Source organism: Urocampus carinirostris, chromosome 10, assembly GCF_059441175.1.
Source record: "Urocampus carinirostris isolate Australia breed hairy pipefish chromosome 10, RoL_Ucar_1.0, whole genome shotgun sequence".
Classification (NCBI taxonomy): Eukaryota; Metazoa; Chordata; class Actinopteri; order Syngnathiformes; family Syngnathidae; genus Urocampus; species Urocampus carinirostris.
The window spans coordinates 29,634,754-29,649,736 of NC_142358.1; the positions used below are offsets into that span (position 1 = coordinate 29,634,754).

General features: G+C 39.2%; 1 protein-coding gene across 3 annotated transcripts in view; it reads left to right on the top strand.

Moving 5' to 3' along the window:
• Nucleotides 1-2,617: 2,617 nt before the first annotated feature.
• Nucleotides 2,618-14,983, top strand: part of cluha (CLUH binding protein of NUMT mRNA a) — a 37,525-nt gene continuing 25,159 nt past the window's right edge. Inside the window, exons 1-6 of one of the 3 annotated variants that reach the window (XM_088346530.1) lie at nucleotides 2,618-2,956; nucleotides 11,014-11,195; nucleotides 11,282-11,453; nucleotides 13,235-13,378; nucleotides 13,471-13,598; nucleotides 13,732-13,886. In XM_088346530.1, coding sequence (XP_088202656.1) covers nucleotides 2,824-2,956; nucleotides 11,014-11,195; nucleotides 11,282-11,453; nucleotides 13,235-13,378; nucleotides 13,471-13,598; nucleotides 13,732-13,886 — 914 coding nt within the window. In that variant the 5' untranslated portion in view covers nucleotides 2,618-2,823. Of the gene's footprint in view, nucleotides 2,957-3,605; nucleotides 3,688-11,013; nucleotides 11,196-11,281; nucleotides 11,454-13,234; nucleotides 13,379-13,470; nucleotides 13,599-13,731; nucleotides 13,887-14,983 lie in introns of those variants that run through there. The other 2 variants (XM_088346531.1, XM_088346532.1) reach the window with 2 other exon arrangements.

Sequence of the window (14,983 nt, forward strand, 5' to 3'; positions counted from 1 at the left end):
ACGAATCTGCTGCAATATATCCCAACATTCCCCCCAGACAGGGAAAATAGTGTCTTCCATATTTTATCCAGTTTATAGTTATTACACCTATTCCAGTACTCTTAGCGGCATTACATAGATTTTACTGTAAAAGCTTTTGTGCTGAATGCCATCAAGTTCGTAGATGTTACTCAATGTCTTGAGATGGTGAGCTGAAATCTTTATTAACTCTGTAAGTTGCACTGTATGGATGATTGGAATTAAATAAATAAGAACAATCAAGAAATGTCAGTGTCTTTTTTGTTTTGGATGATTTGTAATATCTTTCTTAAGCAATTGTTTTTGAAGATGACTATCAGAGCAACGGTCTCATTTGATTTGCAGGTTGTTTTGTGCCATCTGCTGGACACTACAGTAACAGCCGGTTTCCTTTTTGTTTAAAAAACACCTTTGAAAAATGACACTCCTAAGTGCGACTATAAAATCATTTTTAGAATAGATATCATGATTATGAAGGGAATCGCCATTTCAAAACTGCATTTTTTACTTCCTTAGGTTTTGTCTTCGTGATATTAAAATTGGTTTGATGATGAACAATTATGAGGGAAAAATATGCAACAAAAACCGAGAGACGTGCTAGGAATCAAATGGACTGAATCATTTCAAGGCAGTGGAGCATTTCCGACGATGCCTTGTTCACATTTTTGTTTATTTTACTTTTTTATTTTGTGTCTAGCATTTTCCTTCATATTTAAGCATATCATTTCCTTTATGAAGGAAAAGAGTTTTTTAAATGCAATAGTTTTAGGGGTGCTTGAGCACCCTCTAAACGGGCTGGTTACGCCCATCAAGGGAAATACTTTTTCACGGCACGGTGGGTGAGTGTTTAGCACATCCGCGGTACAATTCTGAGTTCATGGGATCAAATCCATTTACCAACCTTCCTGGCTGGGTTTGCATGTTCTTCCGTGGGTTTCCTCCCACATTCCAAAAACATGCATGGCAGTTTTATTGACCGGTCCAAATTGTCCCTAGGTGTGAATGAGCGAGTGAGTTGTGTGTGTCCTGCGACTGGCCGGCAACCAGTTCAGGGTGTCCACTGCCTGAAGATAGCTGGGATGGGCTCCAGCACCCCCGCGACCCTACTGAGGATAAGCGGTGCAGATAATGGATGTATTAATGAGAGTGCAGGTATTTTTTTCCTTCACGATGAAATTGTCAAATGCTGATTGGTCAAGTTAAGTCAATAGGTCTGCTGTACTGTTTTAATTTGGAGGTATTTACACTCGATAGTCACTATCTACTCACTAATTTGAACAGTTCAGGTACCCTTAACCGCCTGGGTCGTCGGAGCAACATTGAGGATGCAACTCTGGACAGCTTTCTCCTCTGCTGACGGCTCCTGGAATGGGTTCAGGTTGTGGCAAAGTTGGCATCAGTTCATTCCTTGATGTTGTTGGCCCAGTTCTTTTTCTGTCTTCCTCTCCTCCTGCCCTCTTGGAATGTGCCCTGGAAAAATGATCTTGTCCAGTCCGGAACATGTTACTTCTAATCTTAATAAACTGATTAGGAAGCGGGCTCTGTTGTGGGCACAGAGCTGGACAGCCTGACAACTGTACCTGAGAGACAGGCACTGAATAAGCTGCGGTCAATCATGGACAATTCATCACCGCGAGCGCCAGCCTTTCCAACTGCTCCGTGTTATTTTGCTCTTTTTGTGATTTATTGTTTTAAGTGTCTGCTTCTATCTTCTGTGTTTTTCGTCCCGTTTGACAACTACACTTTGGATTACTTTCTATCCTATCGTTATGAGTTTTAACGCACAAAAATGCGTTTATTCGAGGAATCAGCTCCTTGCCCTGAAGAATTCTCGTGCTGGCGTGATGGGGGGGCCCTATCGTGGATGCAGAGCCGGAGCTAAGGCTAAGCGGCTAGCGGCGTTATAAGCCTTCGGTACCGTCCGTAATCATGGTAAATTTGAACTCTTTAACAAATAAGACAGACGAACTGGCTGTGCTGGTGAAAAACATCATCGCGTACAGGGAGTGCAGTTTGCTGTGTTTTACGGAAATGTGGCTCACGTCTAGCATCCCGGACGCTAACGTTGAGCTACCCGGAGATACCCGGAGCTACCCGGCTTCTGCGCTGTCAAGACAGACAGAGACACAAAAGCCTGCGGGAAGCGGAGAGGAGGTGGACTCACTATCTACGTGAACACGAGGTGGTGTAACCCTCGGCACAAACATTTCCATCTGCTGCAGGGACGTCGAACTTTTGGCCGAGCGTGTGACGTCGTCCTTTCCGCTGTTGCTAAACTACTACACAGCACCCCAAGGCCATCCTGTTAATCTGCTAATAAACAACAAAAGGATACTGCTGGAAGTGTGAATTTCCCTACGGGAATGAATTATCTATCTATCTATCTTTACTGCAAGTGTTCATTAATGATCTTCTATCAAGGGGTAATATGTATATCATATGATCAAGTTAAGAGTTGCACATGAAAAATACTTCATGCATGAGTAATTAACAAATGGTGTCATAATTGGCAATTGACTACATTTACAACGGTTCCATAATCTGAATGTTACCTGTTTTTACCTTCGTAGGTTTCCGTAGTAACCCCATTCGCTGGGCGGAGCCAAACAAGGCAAAGGCAAAGAGGTCAAGAGAAGGGAGAGAAAAGCACGTGCGTTTATACACTTCTGTCCTTCCCTAGCTGTCTTGTTTTGTTAGCCTGTACCCTTCGCATGTTGACAGACTTCCGACCCTGACGCACACCAAGCCGATTTGTGAATAGTTACTCTCCATTATTGTCACGTCGTCCCGTTTGTCTTTTTGACCATGGTGAGCAAGACGGACGACACACCGGCTTCTGCACCCGGCTGCAGTCCGACCGATGCGGAGGAAGCCGGTGATGGAGTCCAGGACGCCCATGAAAGCAGCAAGGCGCATTTGAAGGACTCTTGTAGCTGTGGTAAGGAAAACATGTGTGTTTAATACATGCATATTTATTGCATTTGAATTTCGCCAAAGTCCCTTTTCCAAGTCAGGCAATGTTATGCTTAATGATTGGTTTCATTTGACAGTTAATTGTTTTCATTCTTAATAACGATTTATGTAAATAAAATAAATAAAGTAGATCTGAATCTGAATCTAGTTGTGCAGGGCAGTAGATGCCCAGTCACGGGTAACCCAGTTGATCTCACATGCTAACATTAGCTTTGCTGTCAAGCGTTTTGAGCCTTGCAGGGAATTTCAACTAGACGTTCAATTTAAAAGTAAAAGGTTTGTTTTTCGAAAACCTCAAACTATCAAAAGTTGATGTCGATTTGCGCAAACTCGTCATGACGTACACGGTACTGAAGGTCACCTTCAGTGGCGTAGCACACTTTCGGTATGACACGGGGGTGTCACTTTGCTGCTGAAACCCTAAATCTATGCGTCACTCTTTTTGGTCGTATATCATAAAACACCGATTACTTTAATCGTTTGGTACTATCATTGATTTTATGAATTGAGGAATTAAGTACACGAGAGCTTGTCCTGTAGCGTTCCCCGTGTCTCTTCTACCCCCCCATCGGTGAGGATGAAGTTGAGCGGTCCACCTCGACCGGGAAGCGGAAGCCGGTGGTTATATAGAAAAAGTCATGAAGGTGCTTTCGCAGGGATAGGGAAGGTTACGCTTCTAATGAGACATGCAAGCCGGTGAGTACTTTGCGCACTCAAGTTTTGGCGTCGAAGCTGAAACATTTGTTTTGTCTTGCAATGCGCACACGATGCCGAGGGTGGCAGTCCGCCTGGAAAGAAGTTACACAACTTGGGGAAATTTGCCACTGCAGCCTGCGTGGTTGTCATGTGGCACATTGATTCACCTAGTTTGACATGGAAACGCCATCAAATGTTTTCCTATGCAATAATTGCCACGTTGTATTCATAAATTTAGGCATATTAAGCTTTTTTCTTGGTTGAATAACTAATGACGGGAATTTTATCCCCATCAATTACACTTGTGCACAAGTTTATATACTCAAAACTCTCATATGCAAAGCACAATCAGCATTTGACAGCCTCATTTTACTTTTAATTATTCCTAGAAAATATACACATTTATGGTAGCATGCCAAAACTCCCTCATTTAATCTTTGCCATTCCCCACCACGATTACCATGTTTTCTGGAAGATGTGCACCTCAATACACGAAATCGCGCCTTATTTTATGTGCCAAATTGCACCTTTGAGTGCAATTATGGTAAAAAAACAACAAATTGGAAATGCATTATTACAATGAAATGATATTGCATATGGTAACTCTTTTAACATGAATCACTTTTAGTGGTGAATCTACATTTCGTAGTGTTTATGTTCCATGGATACAATTTTATTCTATTTTTTGGTTTTGTTGCAAAGCTAGCTCTTAGTCATTTAACTTCATCTCTTATAGACCGGTGTGCCAAACATGTGAAAATATTTCACAATAGACCATTTTTGCACTTGCTTTTTGTAATCCAGTACAAAAAATACGGTACATACGAGTTATCTGTCCTTGTTCTTGTAGGTGTTTTATAGGGGCTGCATGATTTTGGGGGGGGGGAAACATTGCGATTTTCAAGACCAGTACTGCCGTTTAAATGCTATTTTCGATTTTAAAACAAAGGTGCCTTTTCTGTGCTACATTTGTTTATTTGTGGGCACTTAGTCATAGTGACATGCTTTAAACTTCAGAAAATGGCGCCTTCTTGTGAGTTTTGTTAGGGTTGCTTTATGCTCACACATGCGTTGCTTACAAACTTTGCCTTGCCTTATCGGCTAGTACTGTTGAAATTCGCCTCAAATTGACCGATGCCATTAAAACCCTAACTGTGACAATTCTGGTTGGCCAAACACTCCATCACTCAAATAAAAAAGGGGGAAAAACAAAAATGGGACGAAAAAAATCTTTGAAAATGACTCTTTGCCTTGCGATTACACAATCACCATATGTCACATCACAATATCGATTAGATTTCAATTAATTTTGCAGCCCTAGTGTGTTTTTAAATCTTGATATTGGATTATTTTCTCTGCATTTTAACCCTTGAAGTAGCATGATATTGTATTTTTTATGGGTATGTCAATGGTATACTTAATCAACATGTCAGTGACAGTTTAACGTGAGTCAAATCCCAACAGCCTGCTAGCAAACAATAATGTCTATAAAACAAATTACAAGAAGTCTTTATTTAGTATCACAATCGCCCTGATTTTGAGTTGCTGAGATTGTTTGCAGCCAGGATGATGCTCAGTGCAACCTCCAAACTGTTCTTCATACTACTGTTCCACAACTGTTGCCGTACAGTTTAAAAGTATTTTTCAGTTATTTCCTGTTGCAGTCATCTAGTGCTTCTTAATCATTTTCTTTCATGCTCCCACGAAGGAGAAGAGGACCTCTTACTCAGGCGTTTAAGCACGTAAAAACAAACAAACAAAAAAACACTCAAGCGTGTGGTCAGCGCAATTGCGGTGCAATGTTTTTAAGTCACAGCTAAATTGGTCTAAGTGATGTCCGCCTCCGACACGCTTAATCACATATCCTCGTCTTGGCTTTTGGGAGGGGTCTTAATCCCTGTTTCTGTCAGCCATCGTAGTGTTACTTAAGGGTCTGCAACACTTTGTCTCAACACTTCCCACTCTGCAGAGGGCAAATTCTGAGTGTAAACAAAACTCATTCAATATGAGGGCTACTGCCCCCTATTGTAGTGTGGGCGCAATTACACTTGAAAGATAAAAAAAATCGCCAAAGTCAAAAGTGCCCCATTTCGTCATTTTTTTTTTGTTAGTTTCCATCCCTATGCTTCTCTCCTTTTACCTCTTCCTAAAGCAACCCTATTGGGGATTTTCATATTTTTCGTTATTTGAGTTTATGCTAAAACTAACATAAAACATAGTCAGTTAAAATTGACATTTACTCATGGAATTACTCTTGAGCAGTTGTGATTCAAAATAAGGTTGCTCTTCTCCCATGTTACCATCCAATGGGCCTAAGAATTTTGACCTCCACGTCTGTTTGTTTGAACACAAAAACACCTATATTATGAATACCACTGGCTAATTGTAATGCCTGACCCCCTATTGTAAAACGATTGAAATGTTTTGCTTGATATACTGTTGTAGATATTGCATACTGTATTAGTGTTGCACCCAAAAACATTTTGTCTCAATGTTCATTCATAAATCACAGAACAAGTTATGAAGATGTAATTACGAACGTATTTCGTCCAGGAATAAATGTTATGCAAGCAGAAGACCACATTTCCTTTCTGAGTATTTTGGGCTTCAATTCATTGTTTCTTTTTCCATGAAATATGTAAAACATCGGTCATTCTGCCTGATTATTGTTTGATTATTGTTCATCGTATAAAGCTTGTAGTTTGAATACTAACCTAAAACGTGTTCATGGATCAGCGTCCTGCACAAGTCAAGAATGACGCTATGTGGGGCTTAAAGCTCCTGAGGTGGGTGAAGGGTGACTGGGTTAATCCTTAGAATCCCAGACACCCTCACTCTATTCCACTGTTCAAGAGCTGATCTTATCCGACAAGATAATTACGTTTCCTGTCTGTGTTACTATAGTCATGTTAAATTTCCCCTTTACGTGACCTCACTTGATAAATGGAAAAACTTGAGTCCAAGGGTGCTAGAAGCATCTCATTTGACCTTGTATGTTATTTAGGGTTGACGTCACGGTCGGTGACAGGGTCCTCGGGTGGCCTTGGAATGCGTATAATTCTAATTCTGATCAATCTGGTTGTGCTTTTTGTGAGGGCCTTCGAATAGTTGTGGACAGTTTGTTTTGTTAATTGACGCGTTTGGTTTAATGTTCAATTTATTCCTTCGCCTGGAACAGGACACATAGACTTCGCTGCTTTAAACCAGAGTTAAGTTATTGTTTAACCAATACGTTCTTATTTTCTGGTTTGAGAGTCATCACTAAATCCTGCTGTGTCTCAGTCAGTTCATTTTTCTGCAGCAATTTTATTTGTCACCTAAAAACCAACAGTTTCCTTCCACTTAATACATGTACTTATATAAGGACACTTTGGGACAAGTTTTGACAAGTATGTGTGCCTACTGCTCCAAGACATCTGGGCTAGGCTCTCATGTGTCCTCAACACTGTAGAAAATAGCAAATCTCTGGATGGACTAAAACTTGGAAAGGTAAACTAACCATAAAATTTGTTATTTTCCTAATTTGGATGCTCAACTGCTATATATTGCAAATTAGTATGATCAGAAGTGTGAAAGTTAATGCATTGCTTTTTAACTGGATGATTACATGTAAAAGATCCGTGCAGATACAAGTTTAAGTGATAATAATTTCGTCAGGGACTTGTATGTCCCCCTGATGTTGAAGAAACTCTTGTCATAGTCCTTTTTATTTATTGATTGCTTTCACTTTCAAAATGATGCATCATGATCTGCTCACTACCAGTACAACATCAGTTCTGGTCAAATGCTCTGTTTAATCCTTCATAGCTACAAACAGAAGTATGTCAGTTTAGTTATAATTGAGGAGCTGGATGACCACTTTCTGAGTGTTTTTCTTTAAAGTCTGTACGAGAGTTGTTTTAATTATTGTATGCTATTCTAATATCAACTATGCATAAATGAAATCAAATGTCAACAATTTTGATCACATTAAATTGCTTTATTTCATTTAAGAACTGCAGTAAATTTTATACATAGTTTATAATGTAAGATCATAAATATCAGATTAAAACCTTACATTTCAGTTTGCCATATTGTCTGCATTATAAGGCACACCTCAAAAAAGCCTTTTGTCGTGTTTTTTTTTTTCTTATACTAGTCACACTGGACCTGATAGCACATTGAATTAGTACTACCATATTTAAGAATAGGCAGCGCGGTGGTTAGCGCGTGTGCGGCACAGTTCTGAGGTCATGGGTTCAAATCCAGCTACCAACCTACCTGTGCGGAGTTTGCATATTCTCCCAGTACTTGCGTGGGTTTCCTCCGGGCAGTCCGGTTTCCTCCCACATTCCAAAAACATGCATGTCAGGTTAATTGGCTGGTCCAAATTGGCCATAGGTGTGAATGAGTGAGCAAATTGTCTGTCCCTGTGTGCCCTGCGACTGGCTGGCAACCAGTTTAGGGTGTTCCCTGCCCACTGCCCGAAGATGGCTGGGATGGGCTCCAGCACCCCCGCGACCCATCCATCTATTCTCTGCAATGCTTAGGGTCGAGTCCCGTTGCACACAGTGTTTTGGTCAGCAATGTTTTCGAATGATCAATTATTGCACCAATAAGCTAGTATTGGTGTAGTAAGGCACACAAATATATTCTGTGTGCTTTTCTAATTTTATCTATCAGTATTATAGGGTCTATAAGCCGCACTGGGTTGCTTATAAGACACACTTTCAAATGGCCAAATTGGGGTTTTGATGTGCCTTTTAGTCCAGAAAATAAGGTAATTGCATTAATGAAATGAAATGATCTGCATTTATATAGCGCTTTTCAAGTCAATGACTTCCCAAAGCGCTTTACATTGTGCTTCACATTTCCCAATAGCGGCCGTGATCTGTGCAGCCATGTAAGGCGCTAACCTGCTTATTGGGGGTATTGGGGGTTCAGTGTCTTACCCAAGGACACTTCGACATGTAACACGGACAAGCCGGGATTCGAACTGGGATCCCTTAATCCTAAAACGATCGCTCTACCTCCTGAGCTACTGCCGCCCCCGAAACCAACAATGCAATTACTTATTTGGTTTTTATGATCTTGGGAAACTGAATATTTTGTCAAAGTGTATGTTTACAGGCTTATTCATATTCCACCCATATATGATAACAAGATTTTTCTAACTCTGGTATGTCTCGCTGAATTCTCCTTTCAAAAGCGCTGTTATTTGGTTTTCAGTACTATTCTCCCCTCTACTGTGATGCATCCCCCTTTGTTTCAGTTGCTGTGCTGGTCAGGGTCTAGCTTATGAAGATCCACCCCTTATCTTAGCAACCCTGACGCTCGCTGTGTTACCCTTGACTGTTAACAAGGACGCCCACGCACAGTGATGGCAGTTGAATCCCTCCTGCGCGATACTTACGTCTGTATATTACTTTGTGTTACTCCTCAGTTTTGATACCCTTACTGTCCCTGATATTTACTTCAGGAGAAAATAGTAGCAGCTTTACCAAACATTAAACACATTTCTAACATCCCTGATATGTATGTATATATTTTTTCATTAAATTTAGCATGAAGTTGATTTAATTACAGGGACAATTATAATAAACTCAATCAAAATGGGTTTAATGAAAAATGTATTAAACATTCTGCAAATTTTGTATCCAAATTATATGTAAAACCATTTACGTGAGTGCTACTTCAGTAGGGACATACATCTTTAAATCTTTGTCTATTTTTTGGGTACAGGCAAATAATTAACATGTATAATCATGTCAACCTTTTGTATCCCTATAAATCAAGAAAAGGCTCATTAGCAGCAGTGGTAAAAAGTGGCCCAAAAAAGGCGATCCAACCATTTTCTCAACCGCATTAGGCTTCCATATTCCACTTTCATTTCAAATAAAACGGCTCGCCTCTTCTTTACACTTTACACCAACCGTATTGAATGGATGCACGAGATATTTTAAAAAGATTTTCTTGTGTGCGTTTGGCAAAAATGATTTATTGTTCCCGTTTCTTAATTAGCAGTCATTAATCTGTTAACAAGCGAGCGCCAACATTAGCGAGCTACCAGAAGCAACGTTATGTTCCCACACTTAAAAACTTGAATAACAAATTAATAAAAACAAATCTAGTGACTTTCCCTGCTACTGAGCTCCCTTCATCCTCGTCGGTGACTCCGTTTTGATTGCTGCTTCACCATGGTGGTGCTCCCATGCCATAGCACTTCTGCAAAGCCTGCAAGTGACACGCTTGTTTGCTTTTTGAAGTGTGGAATGCTCTCACATTTGCAGACTTCTGTCAAATTGTTTTCTTTCCTTGTCTGTCTTGTTCTAGGAGTTGTATTTACCGAGGCTTCTCAAATCGTGCCTAAGTTCGCATCAATTTTAATTGATTTTTTTTTTCAATTAGTTGTTGTAACTCTACTTTCAAAAACCCCAATATTGATTAAAGATTCTCCATCTTGGGCAGAGGGGACCTAATATCATATCCTTTTTTTTAGAAATTCTTTTGAGTTAACATCCAATTTATCGTATTCACTAATTTAAATTGGCAGGGAAAAAAATGAAGATCATTTCTTTCCACTATAGGTCTGCATGTCATGAGATCCAGTTTATTAAGCCTGTGGCTTTGGATGTTTCATTTTGGTAACAAGACTCTATGGCAGAACATCAGCTAGTCACGCGGTTCAGTAGTCCGGAGGTTGTGTTGCAGCGCTTGAATCTAAACCAGGGTTCCCGCAGATCCTTAAAATTTGAATAGGCATTAAACTCATTATTTTAAAAATGAGGCCTTAATTGGCTTCAAAATCCCCTAAATCCAATTTTCAGAAGTCTTAAAAATGTAAACACATATTTAGTAATATGTATCAATTGTCCACATCCAGGTAACAAAGGATTTTTCCCAAGCATGTGTTTTTATGATACATTACTTGAATATGGCAGTTTCAAGTATTTCAAAAATGTTTTACAACTGAGCAAAAAGTATTTTTCATGCATCATGTTAAAAATGCTTCATGAATGTAGCAGAAGAGTTCTTTGGAATTAGTAGTTATCTGGTAGTTGTGACTGATGTATGTACTGTAAACATCCTTTTTATTCAATGTTTTCCATGTCTAAAACTGGCGGGTGTTATGATTCTCAACTGGACCAAAATGTGATTTAAAATAAGAAATATTTGTTTAAAATATTGCCTCTTTTTAATTTATGTGGTGTTTTGTGTTTTTTTTTTTTTGTTGACCTGGTTTTGAAATTTGATTTCAAAACTGATTAAAAAAGTCTTAAAGTATTGAATTTAACTTGCCTTAAGCTGTAGGTACCCTGTTAACGAGCAAGCTTTATGTTTGTGCAGACACAGTCATGGTTAATGGCGGAGGGGCACACGAGCACAATGACGAATTGGAATCCAAGATGGACAGGCACAGTGAAGTCAATGGAGGCGACGATTCAAACGAGCAAGAAGTTATAGTCATTCAGGACACCGGCTTCACTATAAAGATTCAGGCACCCGGAGCTGAGCCATTTGACCTTCAGGTATAGCTTAAAACGTTGCTTAATGTTGTTGTTTTTTTTTTTTTTTAACCCATTTTCCAAATCCCTTCCTCCTTTTTTGCCCTCAGGTTTCCCCCCAAGAGATGGTGCAGGAGATCCACCAAGTTTTGATCGACAGAGAGGACACCTGCCATCGAACCTGTTTCTCGCTGCAGTTGGACGGAAACGTGCTTGCGAACTATGCTGAGCTCAAATCTATTGAAGGCCTACAGGAAGGATCACTACTCAAAGTAGTGGAAGGTCATTTTTCTTTTTTTTTTTTCTTTTTTTTAAACTGCCCTTAACATTTGCAGATTTTTGTAATTTCCACACCACAATGCACACCTAAAAGCGCCAAATTAGCCGTAAATTTGAAAGTGCGCCTTACAAACTGCGGAATTCAAGATTGGAAATACATGCAGTATTCATAGGTGTGAGGATTTACGTTATCTTTCCATATTTGAGCAATGAGTGATCCAACAACAATCATCGCTGGCCCAAATTGTAATACATTGTATGCAATGGGACCTGCAACCAGGTCTTGGTAATGAGAGTGCTGTCGTTTTACCATGAGGCCTTCAGCCGTACAGGTTACATATAAAAAGGCATTACAGCTGATCTCATTATCACTCTTCTTTTTACTCTCGATGATAGAAACATTGATTTACATAGTGCATTCGGATGGTTAAAACGGTCTCTCTATTCTCCTGTGCGTCAATGACGTTGCGAAAGACCGAAACAGAAAACAGATATTTTTTCAAAAATACTATACATGCTTTTTTATGTACATAAACATTTAAAAGTTTTTTTGCACAGGTAAAGTTTAGCGACTGTTTAATTGATCAGATTGTACTATGCAATTTGGTGTTTCTGACACCGTGAGTAAAAATGGTGTGATAATGTTGTAGTCTAAGTCTAATGTCATTTCATATGTCATATGTCATCTTGGTCTAGTAGTTAGGTGTCTGTGCCCTCACCGCCACGATTTAGGTTCGATTCTCGATGCAATTATTTTTTTTTATTTGCTACTTGAATCAGAAATATTTACCAACTATTTTGTGCCGTACGTCAGTGTCTGAAACAATGTCTGCCCGGACGCCAGGGGCGTGCATCTTTTACATCGGGTGTACAAAACATCTTACAAAACAGCTCCGCTCGCGTGGCCGATAACTTTTTCAAGAAAAAAAAAAGATTTTTTTCAAATCAAACGTTTGTTTTATTCAGATTCCGAAATCTTTCCGGTTTGGAAATTTCGGAATTTTGGTTCTTTTGGCAATTTGCGTACTTGGCAGCCGATCAGAAGCCTGCATTGAATAACTTCGTGCTTCCGGACTTTCCCGAGCATTATAAGGTTGTGCATTTGCATATAGACACACAGAGAACACAAGAAAAATGGATAAGTGGTTAGGAATCAAGCCAAAACCTCAGCCCCAGAAGAAATATTCAAAAGAAGCTAAGAAAAAATTATGACGCTAGAAAACGTAAACATACATCAAAGCATTATGGGAAGAGTTCACGTTGCTTGTAGCAAGACGCAACACGCAACCATTGCATGAATGAAGATGAGTACATACAGGTACATACTGATGGCAGATGGAAAACAGTGATGTCATATAAGTTATAATGTTATAAGTAGATTTATAATAAACTTTTAAAGTGTTGTTCTGTTATATATTCTAATTATCCATCCTAATACTTTGCAACAATTTTTTTTTTGTGATGAGTCGTCTTATTGTGTTTCATGTTGTGAAAAATGGGGCAGGCAACTTTTCAGAGTGTTCTGCCCTGGTGTCGGGTAACTTTTTGTCATGAGTTTCAGACACTGCATACGTGTATAAAAAGCCCAACAGTTTTACACAAATAGACACAGTGGTTCTTACTGTAGTCTCAATTTAATACGCCTTATAGTCCGCTGCGCCTTTTATGTATGAAAAATATGACAAGACTTTTTTTGAGGCGTGTGCACACTTATAGTGTGGAAATTGTTATTATTAAATGAAAGCATTGTAATTTTTAATAAAATGTTCGTCTTTGTTTTTCAGAACCTTACACTGTGCGCGAAGCCCGGATCCACGTGCGCCAAATCAGAGATCTTTTGAAAAGTCTGGACCCATCAGATGCCTACAACGGCGTGGACTGCAACTCTCTTTCCTTCCTAAGCATTTTCACAGATGGAGACCTTGGAGGTATCTTGAGATTTCAGCAGAATCTTTTTTTTTTAGAGTAACTGGCATCTTGTTGAACAATGGCGACAGGCATTTTCATTTTTTTACTCCAGAAAGTGGAAAGCGAAAGAAAAGGGGCAGCGAGCTGGAGCAGATTGACTGCACCCCACCAGAACACATTCTCCCTGGTAGTAAAGAGCGCCCGTTGATGCCACTTCAGCCACAGAACAAGGATTGGAAGGTAAAATTACACCCACTTTTAATTTTTAAGCTGGTATTACTAGTTTTCAGTAAGATTTTTTTGTGAAGTTCTCTTTTGAGAAACAAATTGTTGGTCTTTATCCATATGTGGACCCGTTTGTCTTTCCAAACAGCCTATGCAGTGCCTAAAGGTCCTGACTATGAGTGGCTGGAACCCTCCCCCCGGGAACAGGAAGATGCACGGCGACCTCATGTACCTGTACATTGTGACAGTAGAGGAGCGCCACATCAGTATCACTGCCTCAACACGCGGCTTCTACCTCAACCAGTTAGTCAACTTCTCCAATTTGTTGTAACTTAATCCAACATTTCAAGTGTTTTTTTGTCCCCAGGTGAATAGTCAATGCCTATCATCACAGGGTTTTTTCTACTGGTTTTCCCAGTTGAATTTGTTTGTGGCTTTTGTTATTTAGGCAGAGCATAAAACACTGCAAAAACCACTAATTAATAAGAAATTATATATTTGCACAAAAAAGGTTGTACAATACAATGATATAATATATAAACATGCGCCCAGAAGGTGTAGGCAGAAGCTTTTTAACAGCATACTCCTTTCCATTTTTGATGGAAGAACATATCTGAATCAAAACAAAACTGAATACAAAGGGGAAATAAGAAATAACATTGATTTGAATCCTTTTTGGCATATTTATCAAATATAAGAATTGTTTATCATTATCAATTGACATAAAGGACATTTAGAGACATTTTAAGGTCATTTTAACACATTAATAGTTAAAGCGCCTGACAAATATTGTGTAAAAATAACTAACAATGACTTTATGGGCTTCTGCAATAACTAGAGCTTTTTCTGGAAACCCTCATATCTTACACCTACAGCTTTTACAGAAACTTAAGTTTATTAGTGTAAATCCACCATAGATTTAAAAGATAAAAGAACTTCACGTATGGATATCAAAAATGTGAAGAACACATTATTTTTTAATACGTCAATATTTTTGTACATTGTCTAGTTCAATTTCGTTAAGCTTTCCTTTCAAGTTTTCTAAAGGATTGTACCCCATATGAATAAATAGCCCAGTTAGGTTTTGAGTCCCTAAATAAATTACTAAATAGTGTAATGAAATAGAGTTACGGGTGTATTTACTTGCTGTTCAATGGTGACTATTTGTCCTTCGGGCCACTTTGAAGCTGCTGGTCTTTACCAATGTTTGTCTTTTGAAAACTCTTGGGGGGAGAAAACGTAGCTAGTTTCATTCTTCGGGTGCATCTTTGTTAGATCATTCTTTCCATATCTAGAACATATGTCACTTTCAAGTTTGCTAAAATATCTGTACGATCCTTTGAGAACTGACTTGTTCTTAGAGATAAAAATGTACCAGGGTGCTGCAATGGGCTTGGGTC